Source organism: Olea europaea, chromosome 11 (assembly GCF_002742605.1).
Source record: "Olea europaea var. sylvestris chromosome 11, O_europaea_v1, whole genome shotgun sequence".
Lineage (NCBI taxonomy): Eukaryota > Viridiplantae > Streptophyta > Magnoliopsida > Lamiales > Oleaceae > Olea > Olea europaea.
In genome coordinates this window covers 25,113,621-25,128,317 of record NC_036247.1, presented here as the reverse complement: position 1 = coordinate 25,128,317, position 14,697 = coordinate 25,113,621, and the positions used below count along the sequence as shown (strand labels likewise).

General features: G+C 33.6%; 1 protein-coding gene across 1 annotated transcript; it reads right to left on the bottom strand.

The window, feature by feature from the left end:
* Positions 1-12,091: 12,091 nt before the first annotated feature.
* On the bottom strand, positions 12,092-13,177 carry LOC111404616. The gene has a single exon (XM_023033400.1). It carries the CDS (start codon positions 13,175-13,177, stop codon positions 12,092-12,094), a length of 1,086 nt encoding a protein of 361 aa, XP_022889168.1.
* Between the last annotated feature and the right edge of the window lie 1,520 nt (positions 13,178-14,697).

Here is a 14,697-nt window from a genome sequence, read left to right as displayed (position 1 = left end):
ATCCACAACTATTCAATTGTCTAACTTTCAATGAAATTCCATACACAGAACAAGATTGAGAGAGAATTAGGGTTTTCTTTTCTTGTGCTAGCAAGAGTGAAAAATCTCTATAATTTCTAAACTCTAGCTACTTATTTATATAACGCGGTCCAATATTTAATTAACTAACTTAATTAAATCCGATCCATGAGTAAATTAATCCAATTAATTAATTCGGACATATTAATAAGCAACCCAATTAATTAATTTAATTTATTCAGTCCTTGTTAAATTAATTAATTGGTAAATCACAGTCTTCTAGTTCTTCTTTTGTGTGTGACCCATTAGGTTCTCAATTACAATGCTTAACGATGTGAATTATTATTTTAATCTAATCAAAATCGACAAATTAAAACACCATTTTAATTTATCACTAATTCACATCAACGGTCCTAGATTGACATCTAGCAATATATCAAGACAATACATGTGATGGAAAATAACACGTGGTATGAAAACTTCTTCATTTATCGTGAAACTATAATCCATTTGTCAATATGATCCGATCAATTAAGAGATATAGATAAGTGTCAGTCTCAATTATCGATCAAATCTTTCATTCCACTATTAAGTCAATACAAGTTGAACAAAGAATCTTTTATCACCAACGCTCCTAGTACGAACAAACGCGAAGAGGGCATGATCCTCGACAAGAGCCTCAACCCTTGCATTAAAGGCTACTCACACACCTAATCTATACAACAATTGAAAGCTTTTCCTACCGATCCTGAAATAGATGAAGGTATTTAAAATTTGGGAGCAAGATGGTAGAAGGTATGAAAGAAAAGATGAAAAAATTCATGCATGCAAACATTGATGTCTTTTGTTGGGTTTTAATAACCTATAAATCTCGGGTAATGATGCTACAGATTTGGATTAACATAATGTGGGTTGTTAAAAGCAGCTTAATTTATTAATGTTACTCACGGCCTAAATATTCACTTATTTGATGGCTCTTATAATCTTGGCCCATTCACTATATATCTTGGCAAATAGGTTACCTAACCTACTACTACGTGTTGCTTCCTTTTCATTGAGCAAGTAGTGTGTGATTATTGCATAGAGAAAAACATGTCTATGTGCGTGGTAGAAAATGGTGGCTGCCTTCTTATTATTTCTCCTTTTCGAGCCTTCGTCCATGGCTTTCTCTTGCCTTTGTGACTATAAATCACTATCATTTTCTTGCCCTTTTATAGGTGAGGATAAATAGCAACTAAAGTGGATAGATTGATTACGAGTTGAACCAGTATGAAATTGGTTATTGGTAGAGAAAGATATCGTGAAACTAAGCCTCAGAATCATGAAATAGAGTATGTTGGAGTGAGCTTCTACAACAATTGGTATCAGAGGTCCCCAAGTGTTGGATTTTCAGCTAAATAGCTAACCAAAGTTGGATCTAAAAATCGATAGAATTGAAGTGGCAAATAGATTGAAAAAAACTACCCAGTTTTCCTTCAAAATTGGACCTGCTTAATTGATTTTCAACCAAACTTTAAACATTGTGGACAAATAGAAGCTGAATTCTAGGGTTGCAGGTGTAGACGTAGTCGAAGATAGTGCTTATAGTGGCCATTAGCGGCATGTGGTTCTACAGTGATGGCGCTTGGAGGCATATGATGCTGATTTTAGCAAAGCATTCTTTAGGCATATTCCAAATGATGAGGTGGACCCTACAGTGGTGTTTGATTTTTATTTTGGGTAAAATTGCTATTCTGGATGATTTCTCTTGCATGTTTGAAATTTGGTTTTGCTTGATTAGTTGTTGCATTTGCTGGAAGTTTTAAGCCAATAGTCGTGACTCTAAAGCAGTAAATTTCTATCTCTCTACATTTACGAACCCTCATAATTGTTCTACTCTACTATATGGCTTATACCATTTAAATTCTAGTACTAGCAAGTCATTATGTGGATTGAGATTATGATTGTGGTTACTGTGTATGGTAACCATTGTATGTGCAAGAATTTAAAAATTATTTGTCTTATTTGAAGTGTTGTTGTAAGTTGATAATTGCTTCTATGTTTAATTGCCATTAAGTCACTTATCGACTGCATTGTGTGAGAAATTGATTTTGTTGGCATACCTCTATGTTGAATTGGATATTTTGTTAGAGCACCTGAATTTCACCCGTTTGACTACTCCTTGCTTTGAAATTACAAATTCTACGAAACCCTGGAAACCTAGAGCGGCATATATTGTGGCATTATGATTACTTTTTGTGACCTAATTGTACATTTTTGTTGTTCTTTCTTTTCCAAAAATAGTCATATTTTGAAATGAGAATTTTCAATGGAAAATGAGACATTTCAATTTGGCAATAGAAAATGAAGGAAATTTTGATTTAACAAAAAGTTTCAAAAGTCATAGATGACAAATTTCCTACTGATTTGACAGAAGGATAAAATGAAGAATATGATGAACATACTTATACTTCCATTATTTTAAACTCATCTTATGCTGTTCTGAGAAAAAAATGGAAAATTTGATACGAAGAATAGAACTTCGAAAAATGGCTTATATTTACTTAAGTCTGCTCCTAACAAATTATACTTACTCGCAAGATTTTTCAACTTTAAAATGGATTATTCAAAGAATCTAATAACAATTTTGATGTTTTTAACAAACTTGTTCAAGAAAATTGTTAATTGTGATAAAAATGTGTCTGGAACCTGTAAAGCAATTTTTTTTGCATAGTTCTATGTTTAATTCATATAAAGAGGTCAAAAATGTAATTAAGTATAATATAGACACTTTAACACCCGAAATTGCCATAGATTCCCTTAAGAGTAAGAAAATAGAGATTAAGGTCGAAAAAAGAGGATAAGAGGGGTGGTAAAATACGCATGATGGTGAGTAGAACATAGTTTTAAGAAAATGAGTCTGCGTAGGACTTAAGATAGTAGTGATATGAGTAGTGAATCGAGTATTGAGGGTGGTAAGATGAAGGGTAATAATTGGGAAAAGTCTACGTCAGTGGTAGTTGGTGTTATAGCTTTGGTAAGGTTGGGCACTTTATGAGGGACTGTCCTCAAAAGAAGGATAAGGCGAGAAGTGAGGCAAATGTTGCTATTGGGTCCAATGATGACCGTAGTGAGGTTTATTGAGAGTAAACCTAATTACTACATGTATATTTGTGTATAATCTAGTCTGCATGTATGTTGCAGTCTTATATGTTACACTTTTAATTTGTTCGATGTGTATAATTGTATGACTTTGATAGTGATCTTATTACTTTATGTAATATGTTTAGATGTATAGTGGGTTGGGATACATTAACAATAAGTGTGTCTATTGGTAATATAGTGCATAGATGCCTAGTGGTGCATTGATGATAGATCCGGGAGATGTGAAGAGTGGCATTTGGATCATGAGTAAAGATGTGATCAAATGTTAGAATCCTTTACCTATTAAAACCCTGACTAGGTAGAGTGTGACAGTGACATTTCTTGTCACTTTTGTTAGGTAGAGACCCAATATCCACTTTGGTTGAGGGAAATGAGGTAGTGGTAGATAATTATCTCATGAACTTATGATCTATAGTAATTTTACCAATTAGGCATGTGTTAGTGATCAACCTGTGAGCACGGTGGGTCATGTGAGGAGATATATTTTCTCGAGGTGTGACCTACATGGAATAAGATATGATAAATGTGGTGAGGTATTTTCGTGAGGTTATTTATGCATTTGTTGCATATACTGACCATTTGATTGATTAACTTGGTGTTGATCTAATCTAATATTTTTTTATGAACATGTGTGAAAAGATTTGTGTCTTTTCCAATGTTATATCTTCATTACATGTTTATATGCTCTTAGTTGTTTAATGTGATTACTTGCTTCTATTTGTGTGTTTCTCGACCTTAGCCCTAACAGGTATGGTATGTGTTTCGGGTCCAAACACAAGGTAAGTTTTGTGATTCCAATTTTATTTGGATGCCATGATTGTACAAGTATAAACTTTGTGTTTTGGTTGCTTAGAGGCAGATTAGGTATCAATGTGGAGATTTGTTTCTTTTTGATACCCGATAAATTTCAGACGATGATGTTAAACAGTTTTGATTAAATTTTATGAACTAAGGCTCATGAGTGAATTAATCACCAACAAGAAGTTCAAAGGCTTGATTCGAAAAACTACATAGGTTGGTGGAACAGTTTAATTTATCAATGTTGCTCATAGCCTAAATATTCACTTATTGGAGGGCTCTTATACTCTTGGCCAATTTATCATATGTCTTTGCCCAAATTGGTTACCTAACCTACTACTAGAGATTGCCTCGAGTTAGCAGGGTGTGATTTTTGCATAGAGAAAAGTGCGTATGTGTGCCTGGAAGAAAACTGTGGCTGCTTTCTTATCATTTCTCCTTCTCGAGTCTTCTTCTATTGTGTTGGGTTGTGATGCCTAATTTCCTTTTGGGGCAATGATGATAAGGCTAAGACCCAAAAATCGAAATTGTTCGATATATTGGTCCAAACTCATGACCTTAATCCAAATGAGGAAAATATGCATTTTGAAGCTTGGTGCTTTTCCTTGGCAGCAGCTCAACATGTTTTTGCACCTATTGGTTATCTAAGAAACCACTTGGACTGTTGGATGGAAGATGTGATCAATGGTTGGTTATAAGGGCATAAATAATACTCTTGGTTTCCCTATTTGACACTTTCATTTTATGTCTTTTGGGTTTGTGTTTCCAGATTGTTCTCCTCTTCGAGTTCTTCTTCCAAACCCTTGTTTGGAAGTGTGATCTTTGTGAGAGCATTGTTGTGTGTAATCTTGAAGAGAGAACTATTGTGTGATCCTGTGTTACCGTTTAATCAATAAACGTGCAACTTAAGAGATCTGGGTTAGGGTTTTGAGTGTCATATAGAAGGGTACAATTCGTTATTTGTGTCTAAAACCCAAATGTAATGATCATCACTTTGATGCCTTGGATCTGAGTTTTTCGGAAGAGTTAATAAATTTCTGTTTCATATTTTGGTCTTCTGAACATATTATTGAGTTCTTTATATATTTGGTTCGATATTTGTCATAACACATTGTTTTTCCCTTGTCTTTGTGGTTGTAAATCCCACAATTTCTTGTCTTTTGTAGGTGAGAATAAGAAGCAACTGAAGTGGATAGATGGTTGTGGGTTGAGCTAGTTTTAGATTGATTGTTGGTAAATAAAGGTAACGTGAAATTGAGCCATAAAATTACCGAATCGAAGATTTGGAGAGAGCTTCTGCTACAGTCTTCTCCCCGAAACAATAGCATATGGTAGAAATGGATCCTTATTTCAATTATGTCCTGAAGGTTGACCCCAAGCTTTCCCTAAGATCCAGAAAATGCGAACACTGAATGTAGAAAGATATAAAGCGCTTAAAGAAAAAGGTTTATGAGATGGTGGCTAACAATTTCATTAGGGATGAAGTCATGAGGTCTCGAGCCTAAACAATAACAAGTGGGGGATGTGCATCTATTTCTTATATTTATATTGGACATGAAATAAAGGTAATTTCCCAATGGTAGATGCTACAAAAAGCAACTGGATGCTCGGATTCATGGATGATACTCCGATTATAATGAGACACCCATTTATGGGCTATCGAAATGTTGAATGGGGAAATTAGGCTCTTTACTTTCTTTTCCCCAAAAAGTTGAAAAATACGCTGAAATTTCAAATTTTATATTAATAGTTAAGAAATACGTTCCATTGCATTAGAAAATCAACAATTTAGATCTACCTCCTTTCTCTCTCTAAAAGTATGAGGTTTGGGATATGTGTTCTCACTGGTCTTATCGAAATTAAAGGAGGGTTTCCTTCTAAAAATTTCTGCAATTTTTGATTTTTATTATCCATACACTCCTTAATTGTTCTATCCAAAATTTTTCCTTCAATTTTAACCTTTCTTCTTTCTCTTGCTGCACTATCATGTTTAATCTGTACCAATAATGATCTTTGAAAACTATGGATTGAAAGGAAATCAAACATGACAAATTAGTAGCATACTTTAAATATTAATTAAAAGATTACTACAAGCACGTAGTGAATTTTGCCAAACATTTCAGCGCAGTGGTTTTGGTGCAAGAGCTCCTTGAAGGCAGTGATGAGGTCGGATTTGATGAGGCGGGAGAGGATGTGGGTGGGGATATCTGTCTGGTCGATTTCGTGGGCATGTTTGAAGGCCTGGATTGCTTCAGTGATTAGGACCTGACCATTGAGGAGGCCACACCGTATGATGGAGAAGCATCGGATTCTAGCAGCATGGACTGGGATGTGGGTAGGAAATTAAGAATTGAGTGTAAAGAGGAGGCCATTGGTAGTGGGATGAGAGTAGAGAAAGGCAATTGAAGGGATAAAATCACTTGCATTTTGGTCCATGTTGAAGTACAAAATACTAAATAAACTTTTCGATTTTTTTTAAAATTTTTATCACTTTTTTATATCACTTTTTTTAAATTGTCTTTTTGAAATTTCTATCACACTTTTTTAGGGACAAACATAACTTTCAAATAAAAGTGATATTATATGTAATTTTCTAATAAAAAGTGATATTGTACCACTCTTTTTTGTAAACAAAAAAAGTGACAAAATTTTTATAAAAAAGTAACATTGTGTCACTTTTTTTTAGTAATTGTCACTTTTTTGTGTTTGTCACTTCTTTCAATCGTTTTTTTGAAATTTCTTTATCTTTTTTTATTGACAAACATTATTTTTTTTAATAAAAGTAACATTGTATGTAACTTTTTAATAAAAAAGTGATACTAAACTTTTAAAAGTGACATTGCGTCACTTTTTAATTTTACAAAGTATTTTTTACTTCTAAAAAATTTTTAATATGATTTTTCAAAAGACCTTTAATTTTAAGGGTACTTCTGTAAGTTGCCCATGTTGAATCATGTTATAAAATACGAGTCGTAGGTTGCTCACGTGGGATGACCTGACCCACAAGTTATTAAAAGGGTAGAGAGAGTAATTTGAATTTAGAATTAATTCTACAACTCTCCATAACTCCTATAAACCTTCAATTTTTGTATAGCAATGGAGAGAAAAAGATTATAGAAAATAAGTGAAATTCGAATGGAAAATCACTCAAAAATAGGAAAGCACCTAGAACCACATAGGGATGTCAAACGGGCCGAGCGGCTCGTCGACTCGACCGCTCGGCTCGTTAAAACTTGGCTCGTGGGCGGCTGGGGCTCGTCATTTGACGAGCCCGAGCCCGAGCCAAGCAGGGGGCTCGATCCTACAAGCGGCTCGTCCAAAAAATTGAAATTTAAAAAAAAAAGGTGTAAAAAATGTGAAAAAAAAAAATTAAAAAAGCACGAGCTTGCGAGCGGCTCATGGGCTCGGTTCGGCTCGGCCCCCGAGCTCGTGGGCTGAGCTCGCCACGAGCCCGAGCCGAACTCGTGGATTAAAGGGCCGAGCTGGCTCGGCTCGGCCCATTGCCATTCCTAGAACCACATGTATGGCATGAAAACTTACAAAATTAGGCACCTATATTGTGGGTAATAATCCCCTTCCATTATGATTGGATTGAGACCATTGGAGAACAAGAAAATGCAGATTTTGAAATTTTGGAATGCAAACTGATTTAACTATTGAAAAGATCTTAAGATTCATTATTTCAAGTAAATTTCTTGATCGAAAATTCATGTTAAAGAATGCTGCAAATTCTTACAAATCACTTACTATAGACAAAAATCAGTTACTAAACTTGGTTTAAATTAATTAATTTCTATTATGTTAAACATATAAAACTATTATAACACACATTTTTGTCTCATTTCTATTGATATTAGAAAATAGAAAGTGGACATAATAGAAATTATTATAACCAAGTTTAGTTAAGCGATTTTTTTTTTCTATATATAATTTATTTAGATAATTAACATATTATTTTCAGATATTTTTGGTATGTTTAATATTTATCATTTTCTTCACTATTAGCGGTTCGACCCGATTATACTGAGTAGGAAGTGTGTACTTGGAAACTTAAAAAAAATTATTAAGCCCTTGTTCAATCTTCATTCTTTAGAAAAAATGAATTCTTCTACAGTATTTTAACATTCTTTCAACTACACATTTTTCAATAAAATAATATTACACGTAAATTCAAAATTTTTTCATATTTTTTAACCACACATTTTCCATCAATACACTATTCAAAACTTCATTTTTCCCCTTAAATGGGGCTCAAACAAGGGCTAACTAAAATATTTATGACTTTAATTGCCTCGTATGCATTATTTTATTTATTTAATGGTTTTAAAACAATGAAAATAATATTACAAACGCCTTTTTTTAGAAAATTGGGATTAAAGTTTAGTAGTGTGATTGTCTCGAATTTAAAAGTCAATGACTAGATTGCAAATAAGTATGAAGTTTAGTGACTGAGGGTGAACTTAATTTTGCTTGACAAAACGCCGTGAAGATTTCGTTACTTTTGACGGTCACTTCACTAGTTTTTTTTTTTACATGGTTTAACAAAAGTCTAATGAAGTGGCCTAATTACCCGTAAATTAAGTATAGTGATGTGATTACTCCAAATTATAGTTCAGTGACATTATTGCTAGTGAGAGTAAAGTTCAATGACCGTAGATTAAATTTTTACTCTGTAAGAAGTGTTATCATCTTAACTTTGTATCAGATACTTCATATGGGGATTATATTCACATTACAATAATTATTTCTTGCATCCCCATTTTAATTGCATTTAATGTTATTAATCTTTGCTCATTATAGCACTTATATCCTTAATGATTTTTCATGTTATTTACACTCAAACTTTCCATTAGTTAACACATTTTATATTTGATAATCGTTTTATGTCCAAAAATTCGTTAAAATAATATAAAATAACATATTTTTTCTTCATATTTTTAAAAAATAAATTAATTAAAATTGTCAAAAAAATACTTTTTTCTTATTTTAAAGCATGAAAACAAAATATTTTGATATAAATTATCATCAAGAACAAGACGTACTAATTAATGAAGGGTTGAAGATAAGAATTCGACAAACAAAGTTAAAATAATAATTACTACAATGTACAAAAATTAAAGAGTTTAACTACAATTAAAATGTGGTGTATCAAATAAAAATTGTGATAGCGATATAGACACCCGTTTCATATATTATAATTTTATTATTTTTTTTATTATCGAATTCGAGTTTGAATGTAAAGAAAACATATCAAGGAAAATTACAAAAGCTGAGCTTTGCTTCAACCACAAATAACTTTGTCATAATTAGGAATTGGATTCGTTTTAACTTGTTTAAACAAGTAATTTACATATTTACGAAATTCACTTCATTAATTTATTTTATATGTGCCCAAAGACAGGATTTAGTACAAGCAGATAATTTGGCAACAGCAAATAAGGAAAAAAATAGCTCATCCCCAAATTTTGATGCTTGCTGCACCGTGGTCCTCATTATTTTAAATAGAGCATTTAAATGCTCGATTTTTCACTTTAGTATCACTGTAGTCCTTAGTGAACAGTTTTATCCTTCCTTTAATTAACAAGATATTTTTCTAAAAGGGCAGCTACACATTTATCTTCAAATAAAAAATTTAAATAAATGTGTAAAAAATGAAGAAAAACATATTTCTTCTCCAAGCCCACGTCAAAGTTACTGGTGGTTGTTGAAGTTGTCGTAGTAGTCTGTACAAGAGGTTGGTTGGGTGGGATGGAATGGAAAAGAACTTAAGAAGAAATTCACTTCTTTCTAATTCTTGTTTATATAAGGTGATGGGTAATAGCATTTTTTCAATAAGATTTTAGCTAGTTAAATAAAGACAATGGTAAAATTGTCCAATGGTTATTTAAGTGCTACTAAAATGAAAGATATTTTAAAGATTGAGGACAAGGTGCAAAGCACGCCAACGTTCGGGAATTTCTGCTGCTGTTTTCCCAACATAATAAATAATGTCAATAAATTTCAAGTTGAGTACCACCAAAATTACAGATATTGCACGACTCCACTTTCATTCTTGACCCATTATTTATAGTTTTTACAGATTATTAATAACAAACAGAAAGCCGCTGTCTAGGACTTATTGTACTCTTGATACACTTTTGACATCTCGATACATCATCTCTTCTTGAAAAGATGCCAAAATATAACGTGCCAACATGTCAGAAAATGTGTTAAAGTGTCTAGACCAGAATAGACCTTCTTCAACCAAGATCCAATCCATAATGGACACCCGGTGCCCCCCCTATTGGAGGGGCGCTGGTGGGCCCCTCCAATAGGGGGGCGATGGACACCCTTCGGTACATGGTCCTGTACCACTAGAATAATCCAATAATATGATATCCCCATAAAAAGAAAAAACCAGTCACACAGGATTTCCATCCATCCAAATATCATTGCAGTATATACATTTACCAGATGTTGCTGAAAATATTTCGTATGAGTAGAAAATTAATCATCAACAAAGTTTAAAAGTCCTATGTAAGACATTGCCAATAAATTTTTCCATCAGAAAAGGGCCACAGAGATTTTCTTAGTTCATGTCGCAATATCATAAGATTTGACAAAGTTTTACAATACCAACAAACCAACCCACTGCAACCCTCCTCTTATCCCAAAAAGAGATTATGCACAAACACTACAGTGAAGAAATACTACTCGTCATGCATGAAAGTTTGAAACTCTAAAAAATCTAACAGATAGAAAACATGCTGCAAAACAAGAAGATAGCCAGTCACTAATGAAAAGCAATAACACAGGAAGGTATAGCTAGTTACAGATGACGCTCTAGCTCTTGTACCTTGAAACTTCAAGAGCAAACTTGAACCACAGTTACAAATGCCAGCTCCAAGAAACCATCCTATCACACTGCTGTACATCAAGGTTAAATGCAACTTGCTTGTCTTACACATAATAATGAATAATGTTATTTGTAGTAAGCGACTACATTAGTTGACCTACGTGACATCCTATGACAACTTATTATTTGAGGCATTAATTTCATGTGATTTTTTTGCTACAAATAATAAACTAATACCTCAATAACAAAATAACACGTAGGATGACCATTGTAGTTGCTAACTATGAATAACATTGCTCAATAACAATAGAAAAACAAATGTGGAACTAGATCTGTTCCTCACAAAATCACACAACACAGGAATCTGTTGATCCAAATAGTCAGAATAGAATGATCATAAAAAGAGCACCTAAAATTTCATATGACCATACAGACAGTAGATATTCAAATGGGAAAGATAATGGAAAGAAACAACACTTGGAGTGAACAAGAAAATCACAAGCTTTGCCTTTTACAGCTGTCGGAATTGAGTTTGTGACCTAACAGGTACCTGAGCAACTATAAATCAAAGAAATTCATTTATTCGTAAGAAGCATATCTACAAAAACTCATTTGAATAAGATCATAATTTACCTCTTATCCTGTATCACGTCTTTTCCATTTTCACAATACATGGTTATATTATGGTTAAATTTCATGTTCACAGTTCATAACCTAACAACTAGATTCATTATCTTGTGCAAACCTTCTTACAATCTCTTGTCTAAATATTCACTCTACTCATCTGTTACAAGACCAGAAAAACATTCTTTACACTTACATAACCATCAATACCTTTTCAACTAAATAGTGAATCATTACCATTTTACACATCATGAACATTTGCAATTAGAGCATCAAGTTGATAGTAAAACCAAAGAAGGGAGCATTGAAATTATGAAATCACATAGTATGAAATTAGGTGAAAATCTAATATACAACATAGCTTCCACTATTAAGTACAATATCAATACTGGAAATCTATTTCCATTCAAAAAATAAATTTTGGAAATCAATTAACATTTCTAGACAATAATTCGGTGATAAAAAGTGAGCATGCAAAATGAAATTGTTTAGGGAAATTTTAATACAATACGAATACGTTAGATAAATTTCAAGACCATGTCTGCTTAAATGCATTGTGGTAATACATAATGCAAATTGGAACAGTGATACTATACATACTCGGATATTTTTACAATCACTAAAGTGACTATGAAGTAAATCAACATTACATATGAAGTCAAGCATCATGATTCATGAAGCAGCAGCAGCAGCCTCAATAGCTCTCTGCAACTCATTCTCCAAATCACCTGGTCGAGCACCGTTCTTCTTTGCCTCTTTCTTCACATTCCCATTTTCTTCCCCTTCGGCGCTCTTCTTGTTCCTCCACTGCTTAGACTCACCCGATGGACTCTCGACTACTGGCATCCCCTTCTTTCTAGCAGCACTATTATTCCTTAATAAATGTCCCGCTTTCAGTTCCTCCAACTCACCCTTCAACACCCTATTTTCTTTCTGTAAGACGTCCAATTCTCTTTTCATCCAAACACACATGCCCTTAAACACCTCCAAATCACCCGAATTTCCCTCGTTCTTTTTCTTTTCTTCCTTCACCACCTCGTCGACCCTCTCAATACCAATCTTATTAATTTTCAAGAAGGGCATTTTCTTCTCGAAATCTTCGGGAAAATTCACACTCCACCTACAATTCAAAGCCACTCTCTTAGCAACAACCATCTGTGTCCTCGCCATCACTGAAATCCCCTTAAAAATTGAATCTTTGTCAATCCTTTCCCCTTCAAACTCCTTAACACAACCTGGCCTCTCCAGTGGCACAAACCCAAATGAGTTTGTCCCAAAACTGGCTTCCCCATTATCCGGTTTGTTGATATTATCAGTTTTCTTGTGCGAAAAGGTGGTTTTTCGGAGAGAAAAAGAGCCCATTTGTGGTTTAAACGTAATCGAGAAAGTAGGGTTAGGGTGGTTAGGATTGGAAGGGTTAAACGAGAAGTTGGCATTTATAACTAGGGGGGAGTTGTTGGGGGAACCAAAGAGGCCAGTACCTGATTTAAGAGTAAGAGAGAGAGGTGGGGTGGTGGCGGCGGCGGAGGAGGAGGTGGTGGTGGAGTAGGAGAGTTTAAGGGATGGTCCAGAGGGAAAATTGGTGGAGAGAGAAAGGGAGAGATCTGAAGGGTGGGTGGTGGTGGTGGAGAACTGAGAGAGAAAAGGGAGATCGAATATTGATATGGGGATTTTGGCGCGGAGGAGAATTGGCGGCGCGTGAGGCTGAGCCTTAAGGTGGCTTTGGTGGTCATCTTGGAGCTTTACCGAAGCCTTCATCCTCTCTTTCTTGAGGCCAGGAATTTTTGGGAAGCAGCGACGCAAATGCTGCTTTTGGGGGCTTTTAGTTTAGTTTTTTGGCCGAAGTTAAAAGTTAGTAAATTAATGAGTTAGTTGTTCTGATGGTCACTGAATTTAGATCAATATTTTTAATTGATCATTGAAATTTAAAAAATCGAATTTTGAACACTGAACTTAAATCTATGTCTTCCATTGCTCATTGAAATTTCAAATGATGTACATTACTCATTGACCTTTAAAAATGTTGTACATTACTCACTGAATTTTGAAAAATATTATACATTACTCACCGAACTTTAAAAAATGTTGTACATTACTCACTGTAAACTTAATATTTTCACATTCAACAGTTATGCTAGTGAATAATATACAGCATATTCCAAAGTTCAGTGATAAAAACTCAACATTTTAAACTTTAGTGAGCAATCTAAAACATGATTCTTAGTTCAGTGAGCAATCGAAGATATTGACTAAGCCCGTGACTAAAACTCGACATTTTAAATTTCAATAACCAATAAAAAAACATGAACCTAAATTCGGTAACTATTGGAACAATTACTCTAAATTAATTATTCTCATCGAAAATTGAAATCAAGTCAAATAACAATTTTTATTTAAAACTAAAGGAAATAAACTTATCTAAATATTTAATTTTTTCCCGAAAAGTAATTTTATTTTAATTTTATGTTTTATGTAACCTTTTGTCTCAACTTATTTCTCCATTTATGAAAAATATTACTTTATGAAAGCAATTTAATTATTCATAACTTAATTAATAAATAATTTTATTATATCATTATCATGATTCTTCAAGACAAAGATGCCATGTTTTGAAGTTATAGGAGATAATTGTTCCAATGGTCACTGAATTTAGGTTCATGTCTTTGATTGGTCATTGAAATTTAAAATATCGAGTTTTAGTCACTAAATTTAGGCCAATGTCTTCGATTGCTCATTAAACTTAGGTCCATATTTTAGACTGCTCACTGAAATTTAAAATGTCGATTTTGACCATCAAACTTTGGAATATGTCTTACTTACTCACTAGCATAACTGTTGAATTTTGAAAAATATCGAATTTATAGTAAGCAATGTACAGCATTTTTTAAAGTTCAATGAGTAATATATAATATTTTCAAAACTTCAGCGAGTAATATGCAACATTTTTCAAAGTTCAGTGGCCAAAACTCAACATTTTAAATTTCAGTGAGCAATCGAAGACAAGGATCTAAGTTCAGTGATCAAAACTCGACATTTTAAACCTCAGTGACCAATCAAAGACATGAACCTAAATTCAGTGACCATTGGAACAATTAACCCAAGTTGTAGCCTATCTTCTATAGCAATGAAGGAATAAATAATCGCCTCATCAACCACTACTTTTCAAGGCGTTGAATGTGTCCAACGCCTCATCGACATAGCTCCGAGGCAAGATAACATGATGATAGGTTGTCACTGTCCTCTTTCGATGCGATTTTTGGATCTCAATGTTTAATTGT